A 14,026-nucleotide genomic window follows, 5' to 3' on the forward strand; every position below is an offset into this window, starting at 1 on the left:
TATTTGCAGCATAAGAGATTTTAACTTTGATATAGCCCAGCATATCTGTTTTTTTTTTTTTCTTTTGTCTCTTGTGCTTTTTGAGGTCGTGTCTATGAAACCATTGTCTAATTGAAGGTCATGAAGACTTACTCCTGTGAGTCTTATAGTTTTATGTAAAGAGTCTTATAGTTTGAAATCTTGCACCTAAGGGTACTCAAAACCCTTTAGGCATGAAAACCCTTCTCTGGCTTACAGTTGTAGAGCAACCAATTGTCAAGGTTTGCTTCTGACCCAGCACTTTCCAGGACACAGAGCTTTCAGTGCTATAACTCAAGTCCTGAGCAAACCGGGGTGAGTTAACGCCTTTACCAATAACCCTCCAACTTGCCAGCTCTGATATAAATTATTATCCCAACTCTTCATGGCTTAAAAAAGATACTGAATCTCCTCACTTGAAAGATGTCTGTTTTCAGTTTAACAAGCATTTATTGAGTGCTCACAACAGCAAAGCCCTGGGGTTGAGTGTAGTGAGGAATATTAAATTTCAATTTCAGTGTCCATAAATAAAGTTTTATTATTCCAGGCCCTTGGGGGTACATCAGAAACCTTTACGGAGCTTACAGAGGCAGAGCGGGGGCAGACATTCTAGTGGAAGAGGGAGGGGTCTCACTGAACAAGATAAAGAGGAATTTGAAGGCAGGAATTGGGTTTTATTCATCTTTGATTCCCCAGAACTGCACAGATCACTCACAAATGCTCCTTAAATAAACAGGTGATCTTTGACTTTTCTCCTACTCAACTTACCCAATTTTTTTTTTCTTGATTCATTTCACAAGATCTCATCTCCGTGATGACAATGTCATGTCTAACTTAATCTCTTACCATTTACCCAGTGACTATCACCTTGGCTGTTTAGTGGTTAAGTCGCGTCTGACTCTTTTGAGACCTCAAGGACTGCAGCCGGCCAGGCTCCTCTGTCCGTGGGATTTCCCAGGCAAGAACGCTGGAGTGGGCTGCCATTTCCTTACTCCAGGGGATCTTCCCCACCCAGTGATCAAACCCAGCTTTGGCGGGCGGATGCTTTACCCCTGAGCCACCAGGAACGCCCTGGCGGACAGCAGGTGCTCAATAAACAGTGCTTCAACGCATGGAAATTTTGTTTTTCATTCTCTGCATTTGTGACAGCCGCCTGGTTTTCAAGAATATCGAAGGCAACCTTAAATGAATCCCTATACACAACAAACCTTCAGAGAGGCATCGTCAACCTAAGAGCCCTCATTGGTACCCAAACGGCCATTTCACAGGCTGGCGGGCGCCCTGTCGGCACCCCAGAGCATCACCACCAGCCCCAGAGAGCCTGTAAATTTCGCTAACCAGAAGGGCTCTCCCCGCCCCCTCTCCCCGCGCATCTCTCTCTGCCCTCCGCCGCCTCCTCTCCGCCCACTCTCGCCGCGGTCTCCTGGCGGCGGCGGCTTTGTCTCGTGGGCTGGTCCCTGGCGGCTCCCTCCCCTGAACAGCTGCCACCGAGGGAGGCAGCCGCGCGGGTCCGGCATCCTAACGCTGAAGCCCCCGAGCGCGCGCTCGTCATCCACCACCACCATGTAAGGGCCATGAACAGGGCTCGTCCTGGCGCAGCGCGGACATGGAGGAGGACTTATTCCAGCTCAGGCAGCTGCCGTGAGTATCTTGGGGGCGAGTCAGAGGCAGACAGGCTTTTCTTTTTAAAAAAAAAAGAGAGAGAGAAAACCTGCAGGGGAGCATCTCGGCATGCCTTCCTGAATTTAAAGGGAACGGTTAGGGAGAGAGACTCAGGCCTGGAGGAGACAAGCCATTTTCCCAACCCCATCGGCTCAGCCTCTGTTATCTCTGACTCAGTCCGGTTTTTTTTTTTTTTTTTTTTTCAGATCCGTCAGAATCTAAACGGGGACCTAAGCGTGTAATATTTCCCCCTGGAATTGCTCTTCCTCCTAAAGGGATTGGGAGGGTCTGTGTTTTAAGAAAGCATTAGCTGCTGTTTGGAAATGTGGAGTGAATTTATGAGTCCGTGCAATGACATGGGTCCTTTCCAGCCCTTCTCCTATGCTGTGAAATTCCGAATTTTCCTGCAAGGTCTTTTAGAAGGGAATGATAACTGATGTTGCAAGCCGGTTTCTGAAAAGCTGGGATTCCTTCCTAGAGAGGAGGCTTCAGCGAAGTCCCCGATGTTTATGAAGTGTGTGAATGAGAGGGCTGTGTATCTTTGCTGAAACCTCTTGCCTTCTTCTGAATGAAAGGTTTTTATAACAGCTAGCTAAGTGAGGCTCACTGTCAGCGGCTATCCTTGGGAACTCAGGAATACACTGCTTAGAGGACTGGAATTTTTTAACGATTCCAAATTGGCTCTGAAAATCTTGGGGAAATACGGTCAAGCAATGGAAAGGGCTCATAAAGGGGCATTCAAAATTCTCCAACCTCAAGCTGATGGCGATTTGTTAAGCAAATTCCAAGAGTAGGAGATGCAGCAACAAAAAGAACATTAATGGGGTTTTTGTTTTAATTTTTAGAAGCATTGGTCACTTGGATGGTAAAAGCAGACACTCCTTTGGAATTGTTGAAAGGATACATTATTGTTAGTATGTATATTTTCTTGACTTAAAATTCTCTCTCTCTCTCTCTCTCTCTCTCTCTCTAAACCACTGAGGAATTCTCCCAAGTGACTTTTAGTGTGACTGCTACAGCTCTCTGAGGCTCTGAGTACTGAAGGGTATTGAGATGTCTACTTCTCATTCAGTGTAAAATTAATTTGCATTAAAAATTTTAATTAATGAAATGTTTACTTTTACGCTTTTATTAATTGATCTGCAAATGGCCTGTCTTATGTAACACGGCATTATTTCACAAATGCTGAAAGATGCCCAGTTATAATATCCAAAGTCGATCTATGAATCCATAAAAATGTATGTACCTGAGTGTAGATCTCTCAAGGAAAACATTTATTTTCATTGAAAATAAATATGTTTAAAAGCCAACCTATTACCCCAAAATAAAAAAATAATCCAGAAACTAAAATATGAAATTTGGAATTCAGGATAAGGATACATGTTGGAACTGCAGTTTTACTAAATTTTCAAATGCTGTCAGGGCATGTGAACTTTGCAAATTACTCAAAGATTCATGTATATTTAATCTACTAATAGATAGACATACACTGGAGTGACAAGTCCTTCCTTCATTAGAAAAAAGTAAACCCTAGTAAGAGGATTTTACTTAAGCTTAAATTAATTTAGTTTTTATACTAATAATAGTATATACATAGAATAAAGTCCAAAAAGAAGCACAAGAATAAGTCTCTCTCTTCCCAAGCCCCAGTGTTAAGTTTCTTGATTATTTTCCTGATTTTTACACACATAAATACATGTAATATCTATTAGAGAGGCCCCATTGAGTGCTAGCTAAGAGCATTGGCTCTTGAATAAGACAGACTAGGCTTCAAATCCCTACTGTGCCACTTCCTGGCTGTGTGACTTTGCACAAGTGACTTAACCTTTCTGAAACTCAATTTCCTTAGCCATAAAATGGGAATCATAATAGTACTTGATTCAAAGGCTTATTGGGAAGATCATGTGAGGTCATGTGTGCCAAATGCCTGGCAGATAGAGACATCAATACATATGAACATCTGAAAAATAATTTATAAAATTATGATTATGAAGATGTCTAAAAAAAAGTTTGTAAAAACAAAATCCGTATAACTCTTTCTGCTGGATTCCCCCAGAATGTAATCCGCAACCCCCAAATTACATTTGAACGAGGTCAAAATTATCCCGGAAACATGTTAACATTTGTCTATTTAAAAAAAAAAAAAAAAGGAACGGCTGTGTAAATCTGAGTGGATTTCACATCACGACATAGGTGTTTTTTAAACCACACCCTGTGTATATTATTCACAGACTGCCGGCAACAGACTGCCTGAGAGAAATATGGGGTTTTTAAAAATCAGAGTGCCTTGTAGAGGATTGGCAAGAGTGGACCTTGGAACAGGCTCAGTCTCGCGGGAAGCCAAGTGTTAATAGATTACAAGCCACTAAGTTGTTTACAGGGTCAGGGGAGGGGGAAGGGGGTGAGGATGTCTAAGAAACAGTCCTTCCCAGGACTTGGAGGTACCTTCGTGAACAGCTCCACGATGGCTCATGTGAGACCACAGACAACCTCCACCTGTCAGCTGCTGTCCACTCAGGCACAGCACTACGTACAGGAGATTCAGAAGGCTGGATTTTGTATCTAGTTTGGCCTTATTGTGAGGTCTTGTGCAAGTCAGATTTTCCTGCATCTCCCCTTTCTAGGATGATTTTCATGAAAACAAATTATGCAGACTACATTGATTGATTGGTTCATCCATTCATTGATTCATTCATTCATTAACAGTTTTCCTGAGCATCATCCTAGATCGGGGAATTCTATAACCAAATAAGATATATGGTCTTTGCCCTCGAGGAGCTCGCAGCTAGAGCTTCAGTGTCCAATACAGTAGCCACTAGCCACATGTGGCTATTTAAACTTAAATTATGTAGTTGGTATATGAAATAATGTCCATGTATAATACACAGTGGGCTTCCCAGGCTAATGGTAAAGAACCCACCTACCAGTGCAGGAGACACAAGAGACAAGGGTTCAACCCCTGCGTCAGAAAGATCCCCTGGAGAAGGGCATGGCAGCCCACTCCAGTATTCTTGCCTAGAGAATCCCATGGACAGAGGAGCCTGGAGGGCTACAGGCCATAGAGGCGCGAAGAGTCGGACACGACTGAAGTGACACGTGCACACACATTATAAAATATGATTTGTAGGTAAAATAGGTCATGTTTGAAAAATCAGTTCCTTCATTGCATTGGTTGCATTTCAAATGCCCAGTAGCTGCATGTGGTTCACGGCTGCTTTAGCCCCATTGTGACAGCCTGGGCCCAGAGCACTTTTGGAACTGCAGAAGGTTCTATTGGACAGCACTGGTCTGATGGGAGAAGCAAATATTGAACACACAGTTTCACAATAATTATGAGAATTGTCTAAGGGCTACTTACTTCAGTTAGTATGATCATCTCTAGTATGATAATCCACCTTGCTGCAAATGCAATTAGCATTATTTCCTTCTTTTTTAATGCCTGAGTAGTATTCTGTCTTGTGTGTATACCCCACATCTCCTTTATCCATTCATCTGTCGATGGACAGACACTTAAATTGTTTCCATGTCTTCTTGGCTGTTATAAATAGTGCTGCTATGAACACTGGGGTGCATCTATCTTTTTGAATTATGGTTTTCTCTGAATATATGCCCAAGAGTGGGATTGCTGGATCATATGGTAACTCTATTTTTAGTTTTCTAAGGAAACTCCATACTGTTCTCCATAGTGGCTGCACCAGTTTATATTCCTGCCAGCAGCACAGGAGGGTTCCCTTTTCTCCACAAATGTAGAAGATGCGACAAGTCTAGTTCTAGATGGCAGAGAGGCAGATCAGAGAAGGCTTCTTGGAGGAAGTGACATTGGAGTTGAACCCCCAGACGTGTAGAATTCAGCCAGGAGAAGAGATAGGACGGAGATTTCCAATAGTGGGAACTGCATGAGGGGAAGAGCTCAAAATCAGGCCAGTGGAGTCGAGCAAGTGACTAGAGGGAAGGCTGCAGAGGATGGCAGGGACCAGGCCACACCGGACCCTGTAGTAAGGACAAGAAATTGGACATTTATCTTGTGTTTGCTCGATCCACTCTCTCCTTTCTTACTAACCCTGTCTTTTAAGATCGAGCTTAGGGACTTCCCTGGTGGTCCAGTGGATAAGACTCTAAGCTCCCAAACCTAGGGGGCCTAGGTTTGATCCCTGGTCAGGGAACTAGATCCCACATGCCACAACTAGGAGTTTGCATGCTGCAAGTCAAGATGCCGCATGCTGCAACTAAGACCTGGAACAGCTCAATAAATAACATAAAAATAAATATTAAAAAAATAAAGATTGAGCTTAAGTCCATCAGCTCAATGAATCTTCTGACTCCTCTGGGGCTTCTGGGGTATAAGTGCGGGCTCTGAGTCAGGCAGATCTGGGTTCAAACTCTGGCTCTGCCACTTCCCATCTGGGTGACCCTGGCCTAGTGACTTCATCTCCCCACGGTTGGGTGCTCATCTGTAACGCTGGGGTAATAGCGATATCTGCATGGCGGGGCGGTTGTCAGGGTCAGGCAAGTCACCACTGGGAAGCCCCAGCACAGTGCCCGGCTCCACGTAAGGGCTCCACCGGTTGGTACCAGCGTTATTTGTCTTCTTTCACTCTGGACATTTCCCCCTCATCCTCCAGCTTGTTCAAGTAGCAAAGCACCTGGAAGCCACAGTCTCCTTTTCAGAATCCTGAAATGTCCTGATGAAAGCTAACGGAAGCACACGTCCGAACTTGAAGTCTGATCCCTCCTGCACTCCGCTCCTCTTTCAGCCTCTCCCAGTTGACGGTGACTCCATCCACCCCATTTGGAGTCCATTTTGACTCCTCCTTCCCTCAGATTTCACTGAGGAAATCCGTCAGGAAATTCTCTTGGTCCTGCCTTTAAGCTCCATCTAAACATCTATTTCTGCTTTATTGACTATGCCAAAGCCTTTGACTGTGTCGATCACAATAAACTGTGGAAAATTCTGAAAGAGACGGGAATACCAGACCACCTGACTTGCCTCTTGAGAAACCTGTATGCAGGTCAGGAAGCAACAGTTAGAACTGGACATGGAACAACAGACTGGTTCCAAATAGGAAAAGGAGTACGTCAAGGCTGTATATTGTCACCTTGCTTATTTAACTTACATGCAGAGTACATCATGAGAAACGCTGGGCTGGAAGAAGCACAAGCTGGAGTCAAGATTGCCAGGAGAAATATCAATAACCTCAGATATGCAGATTACACACCCTTATGGCAGACAGTGAAGAAGAACTCAAAAGCCTCTTGATGAAAGTGAAAGTAGAGAGTGAAAAAGTTGGCTTAAAGCTCAACAATCAGAAAACGTAGATCATGGCATCTGGTCCCATCACTTCATGGGAAATAGATGGGGAAACAGTGGAAACAGTGTCAGACTTTATTTTTTTGGGCTCCAAAATCACTGCAGATGGTGACTGCAGCCATGAAATTAAAAGACGCTTACTCCTTGGAAGAAAAGTTATGACCAACCTAGATAGTATATTCAAAAGCAGAGACATTACTTTACCAACAAAGGTCCATCTAGTCAAGGCTATGGTTTTTCCAGTGGTCATGTATGGATGTGAGAGTTGGACTGTGAAGAAGGCTGAGCACTGAAGAATTGATGCTTTTGAACTGTAGTGTTGGAGAAGACTCTTGAGAGTCCCTTAGACTGCAAGGAGATCCAACCAGTCCATTCTGAAGGAGATCAGCCCTGGGTGTTCATTGGAAGGACTGATGCTGAGGCTGAAACTCCAGTACTTTGGCCACCTCATGAGAAGAGTTGACTCATTGGAAAAGACTCTGATGCTGGGAGGGACTGGGGGCAGGAGGAGAAGGGGACGACAGAGGATGAGATGGCTGGCTGGCATCACTGACTCGATGGACGTGATTCTGAGTGAACTCTGGGAGTTGGTGATGGACAGGGAGGCCTGGCGTGCTGCAATTCATGGGGTCCAGAAGAGTCGGACACGACTGAGCGACTGAACTGAACTGAACTGAAACTCCTACCACTTCTCTCCAGCTCCACTGCTACCCCTTGATTCAAGTTCCCGTCATCTCTGACCTTGGGTGGATTCCAGGGGTTATCTTGCTGGTCTTCCCGGTCCTGCCCTTGTCTCCCTGCAGCACATTCTCAACACAGCAACCAAATGTATTCTTTTAAAAAAATATTATTTATTTATTTGGCTGTGCTGGGTCTTAGTTGCGGCATGCACGATCTTTAGTTGCAGCATATGGGGTCTAGTTCCCTGACCAGGGATTGAACTCAGGGGCCCCTCTGCCTTGGGAGCGTGAAGTCTTAGCCACTGGACCACCAGGGAAAGTACCCAGAGGGATTCTTTAGAAGTCAACTCACAAGCCTCTTCTGTTCCAAAACCCTCCTAGGGCTCCCGTTTCACCTTGTCTTCTCTACTCTTTCACCCCCTCATGCAGCCATTCTGGTTCCTGGGTGTGTGCGTGTGTGTGTGTGTGTGTGTTAGTTGCTCAGTTGTGTCTGATTCTTTGCAACCCCATAGAATGTAGCCTGCCAGGCTCCTCTGTCCATGGAATTATCCAGGCAAGAATACTGGGGTGGGTTGCCATTCTCTTTTCCAGGGAATCTTCTCGACCCGGGGGGTGGAACCCTGGTCTCCTAAATTGCAGACAGATTCTTTACTATCTGAGCTACCAGGGAAGCCCATGGTCCCCTTGTTGCTCCTTAAACACACCAGGTGGGTTCCTGCTCCAGCACCCACTGTTCTCTCTACCCAGAAAGCTCTTCTCCTAGGTATCTGCTTTACTCAGATCTCAAATGCCACCATCTCACCCAAGCCTACCCTCATCACCTCCTTAAAATCTGTAGCCCTCTCTTACTGCCATTAGGATTTTTGTTGGTGTTCAGTTGCTCAGTTGTGTCCGACTCTTTGCAACCCCACAAACTGCAGCACACCGGCTTCTTGGATGGCTACTATCAAAAATAAATAAAAACAACAAGTCTTGCTGAGGATATGGAGAAAATGGAATTCTTATACACTGACTATTGGAGAGAATGAAAAATGGGGCAGCCTCCACAGAACACAGTATGGAGGCTCCTCAAAAAATGAAGAATTACCATAGGACCCAGCAATTTCACTTCTGGGTATATACCCACAAAAGAGTTGAAAGCAGAATACTGAAGAGATATTTGTAAAGCCATGTTCATAGCAGCATTATTCGCAATAGCCAAAAGATGAAAGACACCTAAGTCCCCTTCATGATGAGTAGATAAACAAATGTGGTCTATCCATATGATGGAATATTATGTAGCTTTCAGAAAGGAAGGGACTCCTGAAACATGCTACAACACAGATAAACCTTGAAGACATTACGCTATGTGAAATAAGCCAGTTGCCAAAGGACAGCTACTGTATGATTCCAGTCTGTGAGGTTTCTAAAGCAATCAAATTCATAGAGACATAAAGTAGAATGGTAGTTGCCAGAGGCTGGGGAAGGGGAGAAGGGGGATCTGTGTACACTGTCCGTTTTTACAAGATGAAAAGAGTTCTGTGGATGAACAGTGATAATGATTGTGCAATATTGTGAATATACTTAATGCCCACTGAACTGTACCCTTTAAAAATGCTTAAAATGACAAATGTTATCTTATGTGTATTTTACTGTAGTTGAAAAAAATCATAGCCCTCTTCCCCCATCCTCCAATACCATCTTCAGCTTTTCCTTTTTAAGATTTTTTTTTTAATGTGGACCATTTTTAAAGTCTTTACTGAATTTGTTAACAGTATTGGGTCTGTTTTAGGTTTTGTTTTTTTGACCGTGAGGCAATATGGGATCTTTGCTCCCTGACCACGGGTCAAACTTGCACCCCCTGCATTGGAAGACGTAGTCCCAACCACTGGACTGTCAGGGAAATCCCTGCTTTTCCTTTTTTTAAATCACACATTACCTTCCAACATACCATAAAATTTGCTTGTTTATTGCTTAGTGTCTGTCTTCACTTAGTTGTATGAGAGCTTCACACACCAGGGGTCTGATGGATCCCAAGTTCACGGGACATTGCCTCGATTCCATCCGATACTGGATTTTAGGGGAGATCAGGCCACAAGATTAAGTAAAAACTGTATGCATTAAAAAAATCAGAAAAACCTGTTCATCAGCTTAATCGTTCTCCTTGACTGCAGGGGCCACCATTATTAAGCTTTAGCAGCTAAAGCACTGAGTCCCCATGGAAAGATCAGACATAGCCTTGTTTCATCATATTCGCTCCCCCCTCCAAGATGTGACAATCAAAACTATCTCCAGACATTGCCAGTGTCACCCCATTGAGAACCGCTTCTCTAAAGCACTTTAGTTTGCTGCTGCTGCTGCTGCTAAGTCACTTCAGTCGTGTTCGACTCTGTGCGACCCCATAGATGGCAGCCCGCCAGGCTCCCCTGTCCCTGGGATTCTCCAGGCAAGAACACTGGAGTGGGTTGCCATTTCCTTCTCCAATGCGTGAAAGTGAAAAGTGAAAGGGAAGTCGCTCAGTCGTGTCTGACTCTTAGCGACCCCATGGACTGCAGCCTACCAGGCTCCTCTGTCCATGGGATTTTCCAGGCAAGGGTGCCATTGCCTTCTCCAGTGCTTTAGTTTAGACAAGACATTTTTCAGTCACTCTATTTCCAGAGCATCTTCAGACCTCTCTTTACACCTCACTTTTCTCATATTAGTCATGTAGGGACTGTGGCTTGTGCCCCTTCCTGCAGCTTCAGGATACTTTTGGTAAAAGACTGTAAACTCCATGGGGACAAGAATGTGGCCTGACACAGAATGTCCTCACTGCATGCTTGTCATGTGTTAATCTTTGTGCATTAATCATACTTTTTATTTTCTGTTTTCTGATGTTTTGACCTTTTAGGGCCTTGCAGATTCTGGAGGTCTCTGCCCTCCCAGGGTTAAGTAGTAAATAAGTCGCCTGCCAGTGGACCTTTCGTGTGCAAACCAACCAATCCAAAGCCACTGTCCACCTGCACTAATCGCACCAGGGCCAAATACCAGACAACTGGAGACAGTCCCTATGCTCAGAGCCTGGAGAAATGACTCAAACTAGCTGATTCTCAACCTGCTTGCCCTGCCTCACCTGTTCCTTCCTGTGGAAACCACAGTAAAGACTCTGCCCCAGATTTGATCCTCACCCTTGCCTCCCCAGTTTGACTCCTGGGTCGGGAAGATCTGCTGGAGAAGGGATAGGCTACCTGCTCCAGTATTCTTGGGCTTCCCTAGTGTCTCAGCTGGTAAAGAATCCACCTGTATCGTGGGAGACCTGGGTTTAATCACTGGATTGGGAAGATCGACTGGAGGAGGGAATGGCTACCCACTCTAGTATTCTGGCCTGGAGAATTCCATGGACTGTATAGTCCATGGGGTCACAAAGAGTTGGAAACGACCGAGCGGCTTTCACTTTCACTTTCCTCCTTACTGATCCCAGTGTTTCCCCATTTGGCTACCCGCCCCCTCCAAATGTGGCATGCCCCCTCTTCTTGGAATCTGTGAGTATAACAGAGTCTAAAGTCTTCAGTTGGCAGTCATCTCCTGATCTGTTTGCCACACCTAAATGATAATAAAACCAATATTTTAGGAACTTCCCTGGCAGTCCAGTGGTTAAGATTGTGCCCATCCAATGCAGGGTCTCGGATTCATTCCCTGGTTGGGGAGCTAAGAGCCCACGTGCCGCACGGTCAAAAAATAAATAAATGTAAGTTTGACTCAATGGGATTTTCCAGGCAAGAATACTGGAGTGGGTTGCCATTTCCTTCTCCAGTATTTTAAAACACTGCCCACAATCTGTTCATCCTCTTATAGCAAAATATGCCTGAATGATCTCAAAATCAACTCTGATCACCTTCCCCCATCTCACCCTACTTGTAAACCTTTCAGGGGCATCCCATTGATCTCAGGAGAACATGGAAAACCCTGTGGTCTCTGTATAATTCAGCCTGTCTCTCCAACCTCTACTCCTTGGTCCTACTCCCTGGGTCTTTGTCCTCCCCCATCTCTGTGGGACTCTCCTGGTCCCCAGACCTCAGGCAAGTCTATCCGACTACGCTTCCCTCCAATTGTTCTTTATCTTGGCACCCTATTTGTTTCCCTCTCAAGATTCATTCATTTGCAAACGTATAATGATTTCTTGTTTACTTGTATATTAACCATCTTCTCAACAGGGAATCCATTTCAGGAGGGCAGGTTTATTTCATCCCCCTTCAGCACACAGTCAGCACTCAATAAACACTTATTAAAATACTGAAGAATAGGGACTTCCTTGGTGGTCCAGTGGTTAACACTGTGCTCTTCCAGTGTAGGGGGCACAGGTTCGATCCCTGGTCAGGGAACTAAGATGCCGCACGCTGCGTGGCATGACCAAATAAATAAAATACTGAGGAAGGTTGCCAGACTCTTTTGAGATGCTCTCTGTTGACTCCTTTAATCTCCATGGCAACCCTGTGAGATGGGAATCACCATCTCCATTCTACCAGCAGGAAACTGAGACCCAGAGAAGTCAAGTAACCTAACCTCAGAGCTGCCGAGTAGTGGGGACAGGAAATTCAAACCCAAATCAGTCTGTTTGCAGAGTTGGGCACTCCTTTCTATGACATCGCACCTCCCCCTGCCCCCATCTTTAGGCACAACTTGAAATGCTACCCTGTCATAATCACAATTAGGCACAAGCTTCTTTTTTCAGTCTGATAGATTCGTGAACTCAGGGGATAAATACCCAGAAGCTCAGATGAAAATAGAAAAAAAAAAACTTCCTTACCCTAATCGCGTCTCAGACCCTAATTTAAGGTACTGAGGTGAATTACATGATGGTTCAAGCAAAATCTTTGGGTTGACAGTTATTTCCTCAAGCTCTTCTCTTCTTTCAATAGAAAAATTATGTAAAACAAATGTTCCCTGCTATTTTGGTAAATTATATGCTATATATACACAACAAATGCCAAGAAGTTGTGAGCCAGCTTGTTTCAAAGCCCTCATATAGTTAACATATGCCACTGCTATTTTCTTTTTCTTTCATATTACGCTTTTTTTCCCCTTGGAAAATCTTGGCTCATGTCACTGATAACTGCTTTTAGGAACCCATCTGATTCAAAATGTCGTCTGGCTTTCTGAGTGTAATTTAATGTCAGAGGTCTCTCTTTACATCCGTCTTAAGACAAGTTTTAATAAATAAAGGGCCCTGGCTTCTAGTGGATTGCCAGAGAAGGAATGTGAACAGATCCTGGCTTAAAGCGCCAGGGAGCTAAGCCATTTCTCAAAGTCAAATTTCACAAAGGTCAGTGTCCTCCATGCTCAAGGTACAAAGGTGACCTGAACGCAGCTGGGTTGGAGGGAAGCCAATATTGACACAAAGCCTCCACAGTTTTCTGTTCATCGAGCTCAGTTTATCTTCACGACGTTCCTGCAAGCCTGTCTTCATCCCGCTTCACAGATGAACGTGTCTGTAACATGCTTAGCTAATGTTACAGATTGACAAGCGTTCTGTGAATAGTCGCTATTGTGATTTATGTTGATTATTTAAGTTAATAGATGTGCAGGTTTAAAAATTTACATATTACAGAGGGATCCAAAATGAAAAGTAAAATTTCTTTCCCTCAAAACTCCCCATCCCCATCCGTCCTCCTTCCCAAAAACCAACCAGTCTCAGGCTTCTTAAGTATCCTTCCAGAATGTTCGATGGCAGAAGCAAAAATATTCTTGAGCACACTTGAACATGCACATGAATTCATGTACATGAATTCCCTGGGGACCTGGTTACACTGCAGATGTTGATTTAGTAGATCTCGGTCAGGACCTGAGACTCAGCATTTCTAACAGGTCCCTGGGGAGGCTGGGTCTCTGGTTCGAGACCATACTTAAATCTTAGTACCAAGAACATAGATCATGGGACTGTAGTCCAGCACATTTGATAGTGAGCCCCGGCAGGAATTCCCTGGCAGTCCAGTGGCTTTCACTGCCACGTCCCTGGATTTGATCCCTGGTCTGGGAACTAGGATCCCACAAGCTGTGTGGCCAAAAACAAATGAGCCCCAACAGTCTTTTCCTGTGAGTTCTTGCAACCAACTTGTGTGTGGGTCTGTTCATTATGTGTGTTTATTGTGTGAAAATAGTCGCTATAAAATTTGCCATTTCAACAATTGTGCGGTTAATGGTATGAACTACATTCAGTGTTGTGTCAGCTTCACTACCACCCATCTCCAGAATTTTCGCATCTTCCTCAACTGAAACTCTGCCCATTAAACACTAACTCCCCAATCCCCTCTGTCCCCCCAACCCCAGAGCTTGGTGACCACTGTTCTACTTTCTCTCTCTGTGACTTTGACTACTGTAAGCCCATTTAGATAGGCGGACT

General features: G+C 44.5%; 1 protein-coding gene across 1 annotated transcript in view; it reads left to right on the forward strand.

The window, feature by feature from the left end:
• Positions 1-1,439: 1,439 nt before the first annotated feature.
• SVOP (SV2 related protein) overlaps positions 1,440-14,026 on the forward strand; it is a 73,035-nt gene continuing 60,448 nt past the window's right edge. Inside the window, 1 exon segment of the mRNA NM_001075441.1 lies at positions 1,440-1,659. Within this exon segment, the coding sequence (NP_001068909.1) occupies positions 1,625-1,659 (35 nt within the window). The 5' untranslated portion in view covers positions 1,440-1,624.

Source organism: Bos taurus, chromosome 17 (genome assembly GCF_002263795.3).
Source record: "Bos taurus isolate L1 Dominette 01449 registration number 42190680 breed Hereford chromosome 17, ARS-UCD2.0, whole genome shotgun sequence".
NCBI lineage: Eukaryota > Metazoa > Chordata > Mammalia > Artiodactyla > Bovidae > Bos > Bos taurus.